This window comes from Hylobates moloch, unplaced genomic scaffold, assembly GCF_009828535.3.
Source record: "Hylobates moloch isolate HMO894 unplaced genomic scaffold, HMol_V3 SCAFFOLD_17, whole genome shotgun sequence".
Lineage (NCBI taxonomy): Eukaryota > Metazoa > Chordata > Mammalia > Primates > Hylobatidae > Hylobates > Hylobates moloch.
Window position 1 is genome coordinate 53067003 of NW_026652292.1, and position 21175 is coordinate 53088177.

Consider the following 21175-nt stretch of genomic DNA (forward strand, 5'->3'; position numbering starts at 1 on the left):
ATCATGGCTCACTGCAGTCTTGACCTCCCAGTTTCAAGCAATCCTTCCGCCTCAGCCCCCAAAGTAGCTGGGACTACGTGCAGCTAATTTTTTGTATTTTTTGTAGAGACGGGGTTTCACCATGTTGGCCAGGCTGATCTCAAACTCCTGAGCTCAAGTGATCTACCTGCCTCGGCCTCCCAAAGTGCTGGGATTACAGGAGTGAGCTACCACACCCAGCTGAAGGTACATTTTTTTTAAAATATGCAACAATAATCTCTGAATTAAATTGTTTCTTATGTGGATTCTCACCTGATTGCTTTCTGTTAGAAAATAATTTTATTAGAAAAACAAATGGCCAGGCGCAGTGGCTCATGCCTGTAATCTCAGCACTTTGGGAGGCCAAGGTGGGTGGACCACCTGAGGTCAGGAGTTTCAGACCAGCCTGGCCAACACGGGGAAACCCTGTCTCTACTAAAAATACAAAAAATAGCCGGGCGTAGTGGCGCACACCTGTAATCCCAGTTACTCAGGAGGCTGAGGCAGGAGAATCGCTTGAACTCAGAAGCCGGAGGTTGCAGTGAGCTAAGATCGTGCCACTGCACTCCAGCCTGAGCGACAGAGCGAGACTCCATCTCAAACACACACACACACACACACACACACAAGCAAATACTCCATTACTCTAAATACTGACATATTCTTTGTTGCAGTTATTATATTTCAAGCACACAGAAAAGTATAGAGACTAATATAACAAATACCTTTGTATCACCACCTGGCTTTGTTCAAGGGAGCGTTTGCCAGGGGTTGAGAACAGTGAGAAGCCCAGGTCTAGAGTGCAATTCCCAGGTGAAATGTTCCTCTGCTATTCCCTGGCTCTGTGGTCTTGGCCAGACTGTTACCTCCTGTCCCTTTCAGGTCCTCTACCTGAAGCCTGAGGACATATAGTGAACTTTCCTCGCAGAGCTGTCATGAGGCTTAAATGAATGAATACAAATTAAAACACATATACTAAGGCCGGGTGCAGTGGCTGATGCCTGTAATCCCAGAACTTTGGGAGGCTGAGGCAGATGAATCACTTGAGGTCAGGAGTTCAAGAACAGCCTGGCCAGCATGGCGAAACTCTGTCTCTATTAAAAATATAAAAATTAGCCAGGTGTGGTGGTGCACACCTGTAATCCCAGCTACTTGGGAGGCTGAGGCAGGACAATCGCTTGAACCCAGGAGGCAGAGATCGCAGTGAGCTGGCATCGCACCACCACACTCCAGCTTGGGTGACAGAGTGAGACTTGTCTCAAAAAATAAAAATAAAAAATGTAAACCAGACACTCAAAAAACATCAGATATCACGACTATTACCTACTCTATGTGCTTTTGTTGTTTGCTTGTTTTTTGAGATGGAGTCTCACTCTGTCACCCAGGCTGGAGTGCAGTGGTGCGATCTTGGCTCACTGCAACCTCCGCCTCCCGGGCTCAAGTGATTCTCATGCCTCAGCCTCCTGAGTAGCTGGGACTACAGGTGTGCGCCACCACATCTGGCTAATTTTTGTATTTTTTTGTAGAGATGGGGTTTCGCCATGTTGACCAGGCTGTTCTCGAACTCCTGGCCTTAAGTGATCCACCTGCCTTGACCTCCCAAAGTGCTGGGATTACAGGCATGAGCCACTGTGCCCAGCCTACTTTCTACTTTTAATGGGAACCATTGCAGACATCTTAGAAGCTTAATCACCACTACTTCCCCACACCTGGCCATATGCAGAAATATTTGGTGTTTATCCTATCAATTCATGTTTTCTACTTTTATATGTATGTGTCCATAAACGATATGTAGTTGAAACTAAATGAATGGTGTCATACTGTACACATCCTTCTGTAAATTAGCTTTCTTCTTTCAATATTATTTGTGAGATTTATTCCTGCTGACAAATGTTTTTTGATTCACTCACTTTAGTCAGAGTGCAAATATTCACTGTATAACCTAATGTATCCATGTTCCTATTGTTAAACACTTATTTGCTTTTTTTTCTTGCTCTTACAAAGGAGGCTGCAGTGACCTCTCTTATATAGAGCTCCTTATAGACTCATGTGAAATGTTTGGCAAGGGAAATAATGAGGAATGTCCTCACTGGGTCACAGGGACCATGCCTCTTCAGACTACACCAGATATTATCAAGTTTCTCTTCTCTGAATGGTACAAATTCATGTTCCCAGTATCAGTATAGGAAAGTTCACCTTTATAAGGTATTGTCACTTTTTAAAAATTTCCGCCAATCTAATGGGCATAAAATGTTCCTTGAATATGTCTTCCCCTCATTCTACTGCTATTAGGCATTATTTTATTCAGTAATCTGCTGTTCGAAGACCTTATGTCCTCTTTGAATAATGAAATCCTAATTCACTAATGAATGCTACACATTTTTCAAGGCATAAAAGAGAAAGAATGGATTCTCATAAGAGCGACATTCAGCTTTGTCCAATTATCCATAATTGGACTCTCTATGAGAATCAGAATATGCATCAAAAGAATGGCTACTACCTTAGAAATTCCTTTGAGAAGGGGAACTATCATTTACCTTTGTGTTTCACACTATAGAGCATACCCTGGACATGTAATATTGACTTGTTCAAAATCCCCAGGCAGGTCCACGGGAAATACATGCCTAAGGTAACAGACTCACTCAGCAAATAGTGACCAAGTGCCTGCTAAATGCTACGCGCCACAGGGAGATGCATAGAATCTGTTGCAACTGGTTCTGTGCAATTACTGACCAAGTGTAAGGGCCTGTCCAGGCTCAAGGCAGCCTCCAGAGTAAAGGGAATTACCCACAAAGGGCCCCCAGGGGCCTGCCTTCAACTCAACACCAGTTACAATGTTAAGACAATGCAGAATTGCTTTCAAACTCATAATAAAGCTTTCATAAAAGTGAAGCAAGCTGAATTGTTTTGATATATAAAGAAAATATGAGCCAGGCGCAGTGGCTCACGCCTGTAATCCCAGCACTTTGGGAGGCCAAGGCAGGCCGATCACGAGGTCAAGAGACGGAGAACATCCCAGCCAACACAGTGAAACCCCGTCTCTACTAAATATACAAAAATTAGCTGGGCGTGGTGGCACACGCCTGTAGTCCCAGCTACTCGGGAGGCTGAGGCAGGAGAATTGCTTGAACCCGGGAGGCGGAGGTTGCAGGGAGCAGAGATTGTGCCACTGCACTCTAGCCTGGCGACAGAGCGAGACTCTGTCTCCAAGAAAGAAAAAGAAAGAAAAGAAAGGAAGGAAGGAAGGAAGGAAGGAAGGAAGGAAGGAAGGAAGGAAGGAAGGGAAGAAAGAAAGAAAGAAAGGAAGAAAGAAAGAAAGAAAGAAAGAAAGAAGGAAGACAGAAAGACAGACAGACAGAAAGAAAGAAAGAAAGAAAGAAAGAAAGAAAGAAAGAAAAGAAAAGAAAAGAAAAGAAAAGAAAAGAAAAGAAAAGAAAATATTAGCTGAAAGACTAAAGCAAGCAGCATCGGTTAGTAGATCCTAAGAGACAGAAGTGCATTTGTATGCGTGTGTTTTTTAAGCAGGCCTGAAGAATCTCTGTGTACTTAATTCAATGTTTCTTCTGCTCTCCTCTACTATCAAAAAAGATTCTTTTCCACGTCTATTGCCATAATTAAAATAAAATTTGTTTTAAAAAATTGCATTTAAAAAATAATTCACATTTAGAAAATAACTTGTTCCTTATTTATCTTAAAATAAGTATCTAGAAGTTTCTCCTTGGAAGATAATGCTGGTTCTTAGACAATAATTTCTTAAAAAAAAAAAAAAAAAACACAGAGATGGTGTCTCGCTATTTTGACCAGGCTGGTCTCAAACTCCTGGCCTCAAACAATCCTCCCATCTCAGCCTCCCAAAGTGCTAGGATTACAGGCGTGAGCCACCGTGCCTGGCCCTCGTAGACAATAATTTCTAATTTGGAGGCTCCACGGTAAATTCTATTGCAGTCATCATATTGCACATCCTTCAACAGACGGGTAAACTCTAAGCATGAAAGTTTGGATTCAAGTATTCAGGCTTTAAATCCTGATGTTACACTGAAATTCTCAGTTCAGAACCCACCATCCCAGGCTGGCACAATGTATGTACCAGCAGCCTTATATCATAATCAAGCAGCTCAGAAGGAGAATGGAGAAAGAAACTCTTGACATTAATACTACAGAATAAAAAGGAACAAACTACTGATACAAGCAACTGATACATGCAACAACAAACTACTAATACATGCAACAATGTATTTCTGAAACTCATCAGAAACCTTATGCTAAGTGGAAGGAGCCAGAACTCAAAGAGTATGATGCCGGCCCGGCGCGGTGGCTCACGCCTGTAATCCCAGCACTTTGGGAGGCCAAGGCAGGCGGATCACAAGGTCAGGAGATCAAGACCATCATGGCTAACATGGTGAAACCCGGTCTCTACTAAAAATATAAAAAATTAGCCGGGAGCAGTGGCAGGCGCCTGTAGTCCCAGCTACTAGGGAGGCTGAGGCAGGAGAATGGCATGAACTCGGGAGGCGGAGCTTGCAGTGAGCCGAGATGGTGCCACTGCACTCCAGCCTGGGCGACAGAGTGAGACTCTGTCTCAAAAAAAAAAAAGAGTATGATGCCATTTCTAAGAAATTCTAGAACAGGCAAAACTAATCTAAGGTGAAAAAAATCAAAACAGTGGTTACCTGGGGGAAGGGGTAGTGAGGACTGATTAGAAGAGGAATATAGGGCTACTTTCTGGTAGGATGAATTTTTTTTTTTTCCCAAGAGGGAGTCTCGCTCTGTCGCCCAGGCTGGAGTGCAGTGGTGCGACCTCGGCTCACTGCAACCTCTGCTTCCCAGGTTCATGCCATTCTCCTGCCTCAGCCTCCCTAGTAGCTGGGACTACAGGTACCTGCCACCACACCTGACTAATTTTTGTATTTTTAGTGGAGACGAGCTTTCACTGTGTTAGCCAGGATGGTCTCGATCTCCTGACTTCATGATCCGCCCGCCTCAGCCTCCCAAAGTGCTGGGATTACAGGCGTGAGCCACTGCATCCAGCAGGATGAAAATATTCTGTATCTTGATAGGGGTTTGAGCTACCTGAATGTAGTAGCAGTTGTCAAAACTCAACAAATGGTACACTTAAGATTTGCATAGCCTACCATATGTAAATTTAATCTCCCCAAAATTGGAAGCAAACACTAAATTCTAGTTAATGATATACATGCTAAAGTGTTAAGGGATGAAGGGTACTGATATCACTTAATTTGAAAGGCATGCAAAAATAAGGTGGACTAATAGATAAGTATATGATAAAGCAAAATAACAAAATGTTTAAAACTGTAAAATCCGGATGGTGGGTATATGAGTGCTCACAGTAGAATTCTTTCAACTTTTCTATATGTTTGAAATTTTTCATAATAAAATGTCACAAAAAAGAAAGAAAATCTTATCTACTAGAAAACAGACCCAAGAAAATCAGTAAGTAGCTATATAGCATTAAATTTTGTTAAGCTCCTTAAAAAAAATAAGAATTAAGATAAAGTACTTAGACATCAGACAAAGTGGCTCCACTACTCACTAGCTAACTGCTTGACTGCTCTTCCCCATTTCCTCATCTATAAAATGGGTATTTTACCACCTACCTCAAAAAACTTGTAGAATAAATGGAGTCATTTATGTAAGGAAGGAGAACTCTATCTGGCACTTGGCAAACATTCAGTAAGTGGCAGCTGATTTCATACTAACTTTTGTACCACCTCTGTGAATACAGGTGGAAATGACAAGTCCATTGACACTGACGTGACAGCCTCTGACTTAATGCGTAAGTCTTGCCCAAACTGAACCCTGTTCAATAAGATCAAAAGACTCGTTCAGGGTTTCTTCTATTTCACAACCCCTCTGACAGTTCTCCGGCACTATTCTTTCAGTCTCTGAAAGGCACATATGGCCTCCCTGCCGACCCTGACAGGCACAGCACCGAGAGAAGCGCTCACTGTCCTCTGTCCGCTTTTGAAGTCCCGTGGCCAGAGAAGTTCTTTGTCAAAGCCATGATCCTACCATGGTCTAGGTCACATCTTCCCACATTTTCAAAAGCTTTAGAAATTTTTAGGTGCAACAAGAAGGTAATGAAATCCATGTGGCTAAACTGATAGTAGAAAACATGAAAAGGATCTATCAGTGAATCTCAAGGCTGTGCCTAATGGGTCTATCAAGCAGCTGCTGCTCTGAAAAACCCACTCCTCAGACCCCATGAGAGTGTCCTGCCTGGAGTACACCAACCTCATCAGGGCGGCTTCTTTATAGACGAAGACATGAGCCTTCTGGGTCATAATGTTTAGAAACCCCTAGCAAAAGTGTTGCACAGATGCCAGTTCTGCTTGTAAGGCTCAGTCACTTCCACATTGAACTCTTACACTTTTAGGGGGGAAAAAAAACATTAAACACATTTCTCTATTGGATGATCTATGCCCAAATCCTAAAAATATTATCCTGGTCCATAAAAATGAGTCTGCAGTTAGGTCCAAACTTTCCATTCACCATAAATGCTCAAAATGTTTAGTAAGACTTTCCATCCACCATAAATGCTTCATTCCCCTTTCTAGCAGTTATAAATTACTTCAAAATTATCAATTTCCTGTTGGAACAAGTCACAATGACTCAGATAAAAGAAAATGGGAACAGGGAAAAAGCTATCGGTGGCATAAGAGAGGAAAAAGGGAGTGGAAAAGAGAAAAGAAATAGGCTGAAAAATGAACTCCAGAATTAACTGAAAACTTAAATTGAGTGGTCCATACAAAAGTGAACAGGAGAGACACAGAACTTGAATGCTATCTTAAGGGTACAGGTTGGGAAGGGAGGAATGGCTACAAACCAAGACCAAAAGTCAAAACCCCCAAAAACACAGGTCATAAACTCATGTTAGAGTCACTGCTAAAGGACCCCATGGCTGGCCAATGAGATTAGAAACCATGGCTGACACTGTACACCAGCCCAAGGGTCCAGTGAAGGCACGTGATTGCCAAAGCCGCCTGGAAGGTAGAAACCTTATGTGGAGATTTGCTAAGTGCACACCCCATGAAAACTGCACACTTGGTTTAGGGTCCAGATGCAAAGGCTGCCGTGGGACAGGGCACACCACTGAGCACAAAAGTGTCTCTGGAACACACACGCAGGGAGTGTTCAAAAAGAAAAAGGGAACATACTTTTGAGTGAGAAACTTGTACATCCTTCACTGATTTTTCTCTAGATTTTTGGCCAACAAGTAACTTTAGCAAATATAAAATGTGTTATGTTTTGAAGGTATCAATGGTTCATTATGAATGGACTCACATGGAGTCCAAAAGACAAAGGAAATGGTCTATGGTACCATGTAACATAGGGACTCCCAAACCTGAAGATCTTCCCAGCTTCTGCCTTGAGACCCCAGAAAGAGAAAAGCTAAATAAGGCTGTAGACAGTGGAGGAGGGGAGGGAGACTCTGTATTTCCATCATGCAAAATGGAATTAATCCAAGTTCTAACCTCAACAGCACATAAGTCAGGCTTGCCAACATTGTATCTGATTTGTGACCTAGCGTTTATATCACAAAGGACGTTCAGGTACTTTTTGTAATTCCAAAGGCAGCCACGCAATGTCCTTCCAGGTTTACAAAGAAGAAAGGCAAGGTGACAAACCAGCTCCCTGCAAGCCAAGCAGCTCATCTTGGTGGCATCCACTCTTACACTCAATTCTTGCCGCTCTAAACCAGTCCTCTTATTAGAGCAACTGTTCTGCCTCCACTATGGTGCAGACGGAAACTTATCTTCTCAAGCGTACATAATTTAACACTCCCAAATTTCCCCTCTATGTGCAATAAAGGAAAATAAAACAGAGGAAGAAAAAGAGGTATCAGAGTTTCAGAAAATCCTCAAAATGTTGTTTATACAGAGACTTGGCAACAATTACAAAAGACAAAAATGCCATACCTGCTTCATCTCCCCAATATGGATGTGTTCTTTCTGTTTCTCTTCATATAAACATCTCAGAAAAGAAATAATCAATTCATTCTCTTGCTGCTCATTTCTTGGTCTCAATTTCTTTAAAACAAAAATCAGAAACAGGATTTATTTTTAATCGTCAACAATATTGCTAAGCCGTCTCCTTTTAAATGCTAACAGCTTCCATTCACTAAACTAGTGCTTTTACTCAATAATCTCACTAGGGGGCACCAATGATCCTAAAAGTAAAGATAATTTTTAAAAAGGAACCGTGGAGCCAGTGGGCCAAATTTAGCTTTTGATCTCTGATGTCCTCCTATCTAAAAATGAATCTTTAATATCAGATAGAGACACAGTCAAAATGTTTAACAAATAAATAGTTTTTAAAACAAGAGGAAAAACACAAAATCCATGTAAATACCCAAAGGTCAGGGGCCATGATGACCAAACATTGACAAACTCTTAGGGAACGGGCAAGGAAAACAGCAATGGGATTCAGTGTCATAATTTCCCATGTTGAACGTGTTCACCGTGAAGCACTCTGTGGAATCCCCATAGGGCACGCCCTTCCATTCAAAATTTCATGGCATGTACATTTCTTTCTTCTTTCTTCAAAAAAATAATTCTCTCTATGCCTTTTAACTTTTAGACAGGGTCGTGGCACAGCAAGCTGGACCAGAAGTCAGGACATGTAAGTTCCAGCTGCTGCCTAGAAGTGTGACAGAAGCCAAGCCCCTTAATCCTAGCTTCCTTGTCTGCTGAAGTGAGGATGGTGCACAGAGGAAACTCCATGGTCTCCTCCTGCTCCCAAATGCTTTGGATTTGAAACACCAAAGTGAATTTTTTAAAAGTCCACCTAATTTAATGTATTATTTTATCGTATATGAAGAAAGTAAAATGAATTGCTTTGGGATACACAAAGTTTTTAGTCCACAAATTTTGAAAATACATCTTTTTTTATATTGACAAGTATCCATTGCCTGTTCCTCCTCTCCCCTACTCCAAACTTCCAGCCTGTTCTTTAAAACAAATGCAGTGACATAAATGGATCGACTACACAAGGATCTGAATCTGGGTCAACACCACTCTTGGTCACTTCTTCCCCAACTAACTAAGGAAGCAACTTTACCCTGCACGTCATAAGCATTCAAAGCAAAGGTAACACTAACCCAGACTTTCTGACAGTCCTTTCTTAAGGAAACCCAGTCCTTTCTTAATGAAAAAGATAAAAGGTAAGTTGTTCTTGTTACTTAAGGAAAAGATAGTTAATGATTAGAAGGGTTTGTTTTCATCGAGGACTTCATGTTCTTTCAAATTTCGGATTGAAATATTAAATATTTTAGAGGCTAGAGCAGATACTCTCAACCTGGACTCCAGGCTGTGAACCCCAATATTACAAAATTTTACAAGTTATATGCAAAAAGTGGACTTCTCTAGAGAAAGTGGGCATTAGATTCTCAAAAAGGAAAGTGCAGTAATGCCACAATCCCAGCTTAACACTGCTAGATCAAAGGGTTATGGGTACACTGAGTCCAAATGTCCACAAAACAAGAACTCTCATTTATGATTGACAGGGATGCAAAACAGTACAGCCACTTTGGAAAACAGGCCGGCAGTTTCTTGTAAAACTAAACACACTCTTACCACATGACCCGGCAGTTGCACTCCTTGGTGTTTACCCAAATGAGCTGAAAATGTATATTTACGCAAAAACCTACGATCTCATGTTTACAGCATCTTTATTCACAATTATCAAAACTTGGAAGCAACTAAGATGTGCGTCGATTGGCGAATGGGTAAAGAAACTGTAATGCATCTATAAAACTGGATATTATTCAGCAATGAGAAATGAGCTATCAAGCCATAAAGAGACATGGAAGAACCTTAAGTGCATATTGCTAAGCAAAAGAAGCCAGTCTGAAAAGGCTACTGTGTGATTCCAACTACATGATATGCTGGAAAAGGCAAAACTATGGAGAGAGCAAAACGATCAAGGATTAGGGAGGAGGTGGGAGAACAGGCAGAGCACGGGGATTTTTAGGGCAGTGAAACTATTCTGTATGATACTGTAATGATGGGCACATGACATTAAGCATCTGTCACAACCCACAGAATACAGAACACCAACAGTGAACCCAAATGTAAATCATGAGCCTTAGTTAATATTAATGTACAAATATTGGCTCATCAATTATAACAAAGGAACCCTCAGTAATGCAAGATATGTTAAAAATCGGAGAAACTGTGGGGTGGGGGACAGTGAAAGATAATATGGAAACTCTGTACTTTTCACCCAATTTTCCTGTAAACCTAAAACTGCTCTAAAAAAAAATTAAGTCTATTTTAAAAAAAATGATCCAGGGAAACAGACAGGAATTATGAGGCCTCTGAGCAGGTACAGGCGCCTGATAGTTGGCCCACTCTTTCTTCTCCTGTGTCTTTAATTAAACCTTCCCGCTATCTTCACAAGAAAATGTATATTGTGCTTGGAGAAATTCTTCATCATCATCTATTTCAAAATATTTTAAAAGGCTAATCATATAGTAAGAGGAGGAGTATTCATGTATTTTTCCCCTCAAAATACACTTTTAAAAGCTATTGAAATAGGAAGGAAATTAGACCACAACTGGGAACAGTATACTACCACAGTTGTTTTTCATTAAAAACTGATTAAGAATCAGAGACTGCGTCATGGAGCTTGTTAAACATCATAGAGAAGTCACTAAAGCAGAGAAATAAACGTTTATGGTGTTATACATGATCAAGAAACAAATCTTTCCTTAACGTAATTCTGAAATACAATTAGTGAGGTATCATCTCCCTAAAATCTCCCATGTAACTTCACCATCCTTGATAGTGGCAAATCATTATTTCTTTCTTTCTTTCTTTTTTTTTTTTTTTTTTTTTTTTTGAGATGGAGTCTTGCCCTTTCACCCAGGCTGGAGCTGGAATGCAGTAGCACAATCTCGGCTCACTACAAGCTCTACCTCCCAGGTTCACGCTATTCTCCTGCCTCAGCCTCCTTAGTAGCTGGGACTACAGGCGCCCACCACCACGCCCGGCTAATTTTTTGTATTTTTAGTAGAGACAGGGTTTCACCGTGTTAGCCAGGATGGTCTCGATCTCCTGACCTTGTGATCCACCCCACCTCTGCCTCCCAAAGTGCTGAGATTACAGGCATGAGCCACCGCTCCTGGCCAAATCATTATTTCTTAAAGGGGATTTAACTTATGAACATTCATTAGTCAGAGAGACAAGTGTAGGAAAATAATGGGGAATCAAATTGGGTAACATCACTTTGCCATCAAAAATTACTTGCTTGTTCAAAATTAAACTATGATGTCAGAAGTCAGGATGATGGTTACCTGGAGGCAGACACAAAACAGGACTATGAGGCAATGGAAATGCCCCATTTCTTTCTTTTTTGGGGGGGGGGGGAGACAGAGTCTCGCTCTATCCCCCAGGCTGGAGTGCAGTGGCACAATCCTGGCTCACTGCAACCTCTGCCTCCCAAGTTCAAGCGATTCTCATGCCTCAGCCTCCCGAGTAGCTGAGACTACAGGTGCGCAACACCATGCCTGGCTAATTTTTGTATTTGCCGTAGAGACAAGATTTCGCCATGTTGACCAGGCTGGTCTTGAACTCCTGACCTAGGGTGATCCGCCCACCTTGGCCTCCCAAAGTGCTGGAATTACAGGCATGAGCCACCACGCCTGGCCAGAAATGCTCCATTTCTTAACCTTGGCACTGGCTGCACGGTTATATTTACCTTATAAAAATTCACTGAATTATACGTCATTGATTTGTGTGCTTTTCCATATGTATGTTATACTTCAATTTATAAAAGAATACTACAAAACAATTAATTGCCTGTTAAAAGTAACAAAACTAAATTAGTTACATGTTTCTTAACCTATAAGAGGCTTATAAATTGTCATAAAGGCAATTCAGAAATAAACTGCCAGTTGGACAAGGTGGCATGTACCTGCAGTCCCAGCTACTCGGGAAGCTGATGTAGGACAATTGCTTGAGCCCATGAGTTCGCAACTGAAATATGCTCTGATCACACCCTAGAATAACCACTGCGCTCCAGCCTGGGTAACATAGTGAGCCCCTTTCTCTTAAAAAAAATTAATAAATCAATCAATCAATTTCCAACACTGATTAATACATCCCAGAATGTTGAGAAAACCCATGGTCTCCTAAGGAAACTACTTAAAAAGACAACACTTACTTGGACACTACAGCCTAATAGCTTTAAAAAAATTATAATCACATTTTGTAAGAAATCATTTTAAAACCATGGAAAATCCAACTAAGCCGATATATATTCTTCAGAAAGTAAAGAGAGTCTCTTCTGACCATTAACCTTTAACTTGTGAAGTCATGTTACTTAATGAATTATCAATGTCTATTGAATATAAATCTACTTGATTTATCTAGTCAGTATTTAATTAAGTCATTCCCTGAAACACACTCATATAGATTAGGAGAATTAGACTTGGAGATATTTTATTTACTAGCCCCACCTTGGCTTCACAGCAATTCTTATCCTGAGATGATCAATTTGGATTTAGTATATTCACCCAGTAACAGAGCATCATGGGGTCATCCTCACATATGCCCAGCTAGATATGTTTGAAAACGGAACATTTCAAAAAGCTCATAAATAAAAAGACGGCTTTGCAGGGTGGTATGCCCACATGCCCATCTGGCACCAAGTTCTCAGAGTGCTCAAAATTAGCTTGTTTACAGCAGAGATAACCTCCAGCATCGTTTACACAGTTACTAGTGATTTCTTTATAGCTGTTAGAGTTCCATTTTTTGATTTAATATTCATTTACATGATCCTTAAATATGGTATGTTTTAATAACTAAGTAATCATGTACCATTAATTTCAACAGTAATTACATTTCCCTTATGAAAATTTGCACGTGGAGGACTTTTTCAGAAACAAATTCCCCTCCAGGAAAGACTGAACAAAGGAAAATATTTACCATTCTATTTATAAGGAGACTCAGGAAACTGCAAAGCCACCCTTTTCCTTACAACCTTTTTGAAATGTATGATTTTCGAGCACATTAGCCAGCACTGCTGTCTAAAATGAAACCAGTGACTTGGTTTATAAACTGTTTTATAAAACCAAGAATGGTCATTGAGGACATAATTCAACAAGACCATCTAACAAGCCTCTAGAATAAAAGATCCATGCGCAAATCTGTATCACTCAAGGAACAGCCACACTCACAGTGATGGAAGACAAGGCGAGAGCTGGCTTTTCAAAGTTGGTGAACAATACAACTTCCCTTTGGTGTTTGGAGCAGCTTAACAATTACAGAGACCTCTAGAACAACACACAGGGGCCTCAGGATATCAACTGAATGCTCTTTTTCTAAAGCAAACCTTAGTCATAATCTACTCTGTTCTAAAGTGTCTTTACCAGGATGTACTCAGTGTCTAAAAGCCTGCATGAGTCAAAGAGAATCTTGGAATCATATCCATTAGGAACATCTCATTGCTGCAGAAGAATATTTTGTGTATTACCTATACTGATTCATCACACTGTTTTAGGGAGAGCTACGTGGTGCTGTCTAGACAAAAAAGAAAACCCACATTATGAAAGGGAAGTTCCTCTTCTATTCTTGCTAGAAAGATGGTTTCTTAAAGTGACTGGACAGCTCTAGAACAGTAAGTGGGCCAGCATTAGATGAAAAAGGCCCCAGCTTGAATTGTAAATGCATTTACAATCAGAAGCATATTGTCCATTTTTGAATTCCAAATGCAAATCACATTATATTTTCTAAGAGTATTGTGTACTTAGAACTCTAAAGACCTTTTAAGAAAAAACAAAGTAGCATGTCTCAAGTTGATTCAGAAGAAAACAAGAAAATGCAAAGACAAGTGAAAATTGTGAAAATTACCCTCTAGGCTATTTGAGACATGAAAAAACATCTTTCTATGCTCTCTTCCTAAAGCATATGCCAATTCTACTGTAGAAGGAGAACAAGGGAATAAGATAAGGCCTCTAATATGTGATTAAAATGAGAAAGACGGCCAGGCGTGGTGGCTCACGCCTGTAATCCCAGCACTTTGGGAGGCTGAGGTGGGCGGATCACAAGGTCAAGAGTTAGAGACCAGCCTGGCCAATATGGTGAAACCCGTCTCTACTAAAAATACAAAAATTAGCAGAGTGTGGTGGTGGCAGGCGCCTGAAATCTCAGCTACTTGGGAGGCTGAGGCAGGAGAATCGCTTGAACCCGGGAAGCAGAGGTTGCAGTTAGCCAAGATCACACCGTTGCACTCCTGATCTGGGCAACACAGCGAGACTCTGTCTCAAAAAACAAAAAAGAGAGAGAGAGAAAATTGTTTCATTTTTTTACACTAACAGAAAGCAGATCGTGGATCCTAGTAGTCTTTTCCCAGTGAGGAAGGAAAAGCACTTAAACCCACCCAGTTGCTAGCTGTCTTGTTTTGTTTAATGGCTCCTCTATTTGTAGATCCTGCTGCCCGCCCCTCAAAAGGAGATATTTATTCTTTGATATGCTTCCCTCCCTAAAAAAGTGCCAGGGAATCATCGAAAATGCCCCTCAGCTAAAGCAGACATGAAATTTTGGATGACCTCATTAAAGATTCATAATGAACAGGCTACAGGCATGCCAGCACACACAGCATGGTCTCCCCGAGATACATTGTATCTAAATACAAGGGCAAGAGCTAGCTTCCAAGTTTACTGCAGAAAGCTGATGAGCTTGAATTTTGTTTTGTTTTTGTAGGTTTGATATATTATCGGGTTCCAAGTAGACAGCATGACCTAAATTTATTTTCAAAAATGAAAAAAAAAAAAGGTGTTGGGGGGGGAGAAGGAATTCTGTTCAAGTTCATGTACCAAACGTTGTCTCATTCGACTCCCACACTTACGGCTGAAATCCTAAGCGGGAAGGGGCGGGCAGAGGTTTCCCAGGGAACAGATGAGTGCATGTGGACTAGAGGCCAGACCTTCTGTCTCCCAGCCTGAGGCGCTTTCCATTTTATAATTTCCTCTCTCTTATTCTAACATTTGTTTAAGGAAGAGGCTTGCCTGTTTCATTTAGTTTTACTATCTAAGCTAAGGCCTGATGGGAATCTGCAATTCTGACCTGGACACTCTATGAGACTGTGAAAGCTTAAGCCAAGCATGTCCAATATGTGGCCCAGGGCGGCTCTGAATGTAGCCCAACACAAATTCATAAACTTTCTTAAAGCATTATGAGATTTTGGGCTGGGCGCGCTGGCTCACGCCTGTAATCCCAGCACTTTGGGACGCCAAGGCGAGCGGATCATGAGGTCAGGAGTTCGAGAACAGCCTGACCAACCGGGTGAAAGCCTGTCTCTACTAAAAATACAAAAATTAGTCAGGTGTGGTGGCACGCTCCTGTAATCCCAGCTACTCAGGAAGCTGAGGCAGAAGAATCACTTGAACCTGGGAGGCGGACACTGCAGTGAGCCCAGATTGCGCCACTGCACTCCAGCCTGGGAAACAGAGCAAGTCTCTGTCAAAAAAACAAACAAACAAAAACAAACCACTAAGAGATATTTTTTTTTGCAATTTTTTTTTTTTTTAGCTCATCAGCTATCGTGTCTTTTATGTGTGGTCCAGGACAATCCTTCTTCCAATGTGGCCCAGGGAAACCAAAAGATTGGACACCGCTGAAACCAAGACGAACTCAAGGCACCTTCCTCCAGGCTGGGACAACACTGGTTTGCTATTTTGTACACACAGCATTTCCCAGGTAAGCTGCCTGCCTTTTCTTTCCTTCTAGAAATTAGCAACTGTACTGTACCTGAACCTCTTCAAAAATAGTCGCCTGCTCCTGATTGGTTAATGTCGTCAGGTGCTTTTGCAGTTCTAGTTTTGTTTTGGAAGAATTCATTCCTATTAAGAGAAAAAAAGAGAGGCATGAGAAAACTCTATATAAAAGTTGTGAGATAGGGAGTTAACCTCCTCCACACACATCCCCTTCACATTCTTTTCCACTTCAAACTTTCAAGGTTTTATGAAAAAAAAAATTTTTATTTATTTTTTGACATGGAATCCCACTGTCACCCAGGCTGGATTCCAGTGGTGCAATCACGGCTCACTGATTATGTGAGCCTCAACCTCCCAGGGTCAAGCAATCTTCCCACTTCAGCCTCCCCAGCACCTGGGACTACAGGTGCATGCCACCATGCCCAGCTAATTTTTGTATTTTTAGTAGAGACAAGGTTTCGCCATGTTGCCCAGGCTGGTCTCGAACTCTTGAGCTCAAGCAATATGCCCACCTCAGCCCCTGAAGTGCTGGGATTACAGGCATGAGCCACTGTGCTTGGCGTGGAAATTTTCATCAATAATAGTGTCACTGTTATCTTTGTCATCATCTTCTAACTGAGCTCTGATGTGCTGGACACTGTATAATAGGCATTAAGCTTGCACCATTTAATTCTCAAAACAATCTGATGAAGAGGATGCTATTATCCCCAGTTTACAGCTAAGAAAACTAAGACCCAGAGAGCTTACGTCATTCCACAGACCAATAATTTGGACTCTACCTCAGGTTTGTGCGGCTCCATATTACTTTCTCCATGTTAAAACACCTCACATAATTAGAACCTTCTCCTCAGAAAATGATAAATTCTTGTGTTGATATGTAAACCTGACAACTTTTTCTTAGGAGAAGACAACTCCTATTCTGTTGGAAAACTGACCCACATTTCTCTTGCATACCAGGTTCCCATCACAGAAAACTGATGCACGTGGCTAACAATTTTTCTTATACCACCACATGCTTATTAATAACTTAATTAACATTACATTTAATTAATGTTACAAAGAGTTTTGAGGAAAAGTTATACAAATAAAGTCATTACATAATTTTAGTACCCTTTAGAACCTGATATTTCAAGAAGTTCCTTCCCCACACAAATACGGCTTACAGCCTGCACTCTTTTCTTGGTGTCCAGAGATAAATGTCACACGTGAGGAGAAGGTTGATAATGAAAGGATATGCTGACCCAACTGCCATGAAAAGAAAAAAAACCGCATGGGTTATTTTTCTTCCAAGGGCAGCTCTCGCCTCACCCACCTGGCACTCTCTTCTCATCCTACCAGGGTGGCCCTGAGGCGAGGCTTGGCCAAGGCTCTGGGCTGGAGAACCGTGTGCGAGGCACCTACATCACTACGGATGGCCGGGAGGGAAATCCGCTGAGCCAGGGACTCGTCTGTAGGGACTTGGAAACCATGCCTTCATTTTACAGATGGGTTTGCTGATGCCCAGAGAAGCCAGGTGACTTGTAAAAGGCCAGGAGGCCAATCGGCAGCCAAGCCTGCCCAAAGCCACGGCTCCTTCCCTCCCACGGCAGCTGAGGCAGAGCCCACAACCTCTAAGCAGGCTGAGGCTGTGGCAGAGGTGGCTGCCCCTATCACACTGTCGCAGCCATCTCTGCTTCCAGAAAGACATTCTTTTTCCCTTTTTTTAACCCAGGAAAACCCTGAGGCCACCATTCAAATAATATTTAAGTGACTGCTACCATGCCACTTCACTTAACACTTTATGTGCATTATTCACTTCACCCTAAAATGAATATTAGAAATGGGCCTTTTTTTTTTTAAAGTAATCCCAATGCCCACCTGAAGAAACTGAGGCACATCGAAGTCAAGTATTTTATCCAAGGTCATCAGCTAAGTAAGTTGCCTCCAGCAACCAAACCCTTAACTGCTCCACTGCCCTGACTAGCAGAGCCAAGTCCCCTGACACTCAGGTGGCTGCAATACAAGAGCAAGCTCAGAGGTGGGTTAAAGTGCAGGAAGGATGGCGCCTTTGTCAAAGTGCAATGCAGTCACTCTTTCAGCAAGCTGTCAGGTCACGTGAAGCCAGGGAAACAGACAAGGCTTTACTGTATCAACTATTTAAATGCTGAAGCGAAACAGAGTTAAGATTTATGAATCAAATAAGCACTAAGTCATCATGCACTAAAAATCCCCCCCACATATGGAGGACGACTCTGACAGCCGAAGTATCATATTTTGGAAAAACGATATGGTTTCATGAAACATTCGGATGTAGAGAATAAACCCCAAGGCTTACGAAGAGTTAGACTAACTCAACACTCTGCCAATCTCAGGCGAAATCACGAAATGCCACCTATTCTTCGCTTCGGCAGCTGTGAAGCAATCCTCTGGGCAGTTTCACCCTGTCTGCAGGATGCCTAACTCATGAGGTCCTTCCCGCCCCATCTCTAAATAGCCGGCCCGCCTAGGTCCGAGCTCCTCCCTCAGGGATTCTCACACAGCTAGCACCTCCTGGGTGGTTTCCGTACACCCACTGAAAGCACCCTTCAGTTCCACATTGAATGCATCTCCTCAGAGAGGCCCAGGTGATGCCAAATTGGCTTATGGAGGGGAATGGGAAGCAAGGACCAAAGCAGAAAAGGTAACCAGCATCAAGGGAGTTTCCAAACTACAACCCCTCCCGGCTCCTCTGGTCAGTGAGGCCGCCTCCCTGGCGGTGCAGAAACGGCCCTTGTTAGAGGGAGCGGTGATGTATGACTGTGTTTTACTGAAGGAAAATTTGCTCTGACAGCAAAAGAAAATCTCAGTTCAACTATTTTTCTTAATGAATGCTCCTCTTTTAAAATAAGCAAAATACTATATAAATACCACTGAGTTGTATATGGTTCAAATACAGAACTGGGTAGAGCTGTACTTCTGATGTGTTGCATGTTAGAGCAGAGTGCAGCTAATCAACATCAACAGCGTTATTGATTCTCTTACAGATTCTGGGGGATGACTTGACTACACTTACTGATTAAGAAAACACAGTCTTTTAAGTCCTTCTTTGTGTGGCCACATCACTAATCCTCTCCACAGTTCTACAGAGTTCTTGATCAGACCATATAACTTCCTGCTAGAACTACTTTTATACCAACATACAATGATTTTTAATAAGCCATTTCATTCTACTTACTAGGAATACAATAACAAAAAGCAAGGAACCCTAAAACTGTTTATGTAATAACTAGCACTTCTTCTACGAATAATGCACTTCTTCTACACTTTTAGAAATGAGTTCCATCATGTAGGTAAAACATACCCCCACCAGACTTCTAATTGCACTATTTAAGAATGTTCTCATGTTAGTAGAGTTGTGTGCCTTGGTTGGATTTTATCAGGTGAAAGATGGATCAAATGATTAATTCCAAAACGACGGCAGCAAAATCCCTACCCTGATCAAACTTTTCAGCTGTAACTTTCTCAAAACTAAGCCAGACCAAAGAAAGATTTATCAAGGGGAGCTCTGGAAGCATTCCAGTTCCTGCAGATCGTGATCTGCTTTATCTTCAAGGCCAAAGTCGTTGCTGGCTTTTTAATAAGCTCTTAAGGGGCATTTCTGTCATCATTTACCTTATCTTGACAACCACTAAGGAAAGGGTTAGTGATCCTCTCAGTTGGGAACTCCAGTTAAAGCAAACATTTTCTTGTTCCCAGATATATTTCGCATAATGTCAGCAAATAGTAACAACGTGGAAAACACATTTAAATATATTAATCATGTTTCTTCATTTTAAAGAGCACTGTAATGCTACAAATGACCCTTCCCAGACCTTAAGATGTCAATTGTTAATTTATCTCATTTAAAAAGGGAAACCAGATACCACTTCACATCTATCTGGATGGCTTTCATCAAAAACAAAACAAAAACAGAAAGTAGCAAATCTTGCGAGGACATAAAGGAACTGGGGTCCTTACCCACTGCCAGTGGGATTGTAAAATGGTGTGGCCACTGTGGTACAATACGGCAGTTCCTCAAAAAAATTAAACATAAAATTACCACATACCCTAGCAATTTCATTTCTGGATATATAACCAAAAGAACTGAAAGCAGGAACTTCAACAGATATTTGCACGTCAGCATGCATAGCAGCATTATTCGTACAATAGTCAAAAGGGGGAAGGAACCCAAATGTCCGTGGACGAGTAAATGGATGAACAAAATGTGGACACACTTTTGGAATGGAATACCATTCAGCCTTAACAAGGAATGAAATTCAGACAACGCTACAATACACGTGAATCTGGAAAACATTATGCTAAGTGAAATAAACTAGAAACAAGAAGATAAATATTTTATGACTTTGCTTGTATGAAGTTACCTAGAAACAGAACGGATGTTGCCAGAGGCTGGGAAGGAGCGGAGTTGGCATTTAATGAGTTTCAGTTTTGGAAGATGAAAAAGTTCTGGAGATGCTGGTGGTGAGGATTGTACAACAATGTGAATGGACTTAATGCCAATGAAGGGCATGCTTACAAAAAGGTTATGATGGTAAATTTTGTATTACATATGTTTTTACTATAATTTTTTTAAAAAGGAAAATTGGATCTAAATAGCAATGTTTTCTTTACAAACTTATAGCTTATAATAAATATTCCTTTTTTTTTTGAGACATCTCACTCTGTTGCCCAGGCTGGAGTACAGTGGCACAATCTCGGCTCACTGCAACCTCTGTCTCCCGGGCTCAAATGATTTTCCTGCCTCAGCCTCCCGAGTAGCTGGAATTACAGGCACACACCACCACACCCAGCTAATTTTTGTATTTAGTAGAGACGTATTTGAGATGTATTTGTATTTAGTAGAGACGGGGTTTCACCATGTTGCCCAGGCTGGTCTCGAACTCTTGGCCTGAAGTGATCTGCCTGCCTCAGCCTCCCCAAGTGCTGGGATTACAGGTGTATAATAAACATTCTACAAACATGAGAAATTATCAAATTTTTGTTTTCTTTTCACAATAGCATGGGTTGTTTAAATCATGTGACCTCCACAAGTCACAAAAAATTTTTTAGAAATCCTCCCATAAACAGAACAAAAACACAAAATCAAGAACAGAGTGGTGGAAACTCCTTCACCTTCCAGATGCCCTCAGATAAACATATCACCACTCCCTTTCACTGTCACCTGGTTCTGTCCTCTCCCCTGACCCCTCCCTGCAGTCCCAGAAACTCTCACTTCCTGCCTCAGGTGGACTCCCCACTCTTGTTCAAGAAGAATCCCCACCATTCCATTTGGATTCATTTGGCCCCTCTGGCCCCTTGGGCTCTGAATTCACTCAAACCTCTCCAATTCTGAAAAAGACAAAGTTAGCTACAATCCCCAGGTCTTCCCCCAGTACGGCCTTCTCCTGGAAATGTTTGGTGGCA

General features: G+C 41.5%; 1 protein-coding gene across 5 annotated transcripts in view; it reads right to left on the minus strand.

Moving 5' to 3' along the window:
- Positions 1-21175, minus strand: part of TBC1D1 (TBC1 domain family member 1) — a 245798-nt gene that overhangs the window by 94700 nt on the left and 129923 nt on the right. For 4 of the 5 annotated variants that reach the window (XM_032136088.2, XM_032136087.2, XM_032136086.2 and 1 more), the window contains 2 exons: positions 15789-15880; positions 7956-8066 (listed from right to left, as the gene is read on the minus strand). In XM_032136088.2, coding sequence (XP_031991979.1) covers positions 7956-8066; positions 15789-15880 — 203 coding nt within the window. The remainder of the gene's footprint in view (positions 1-7955; positions 8067-15788; positions 15881-21175) is intronic. The other variant, XM_058430019.1, reaches the window with a different exon arrangement.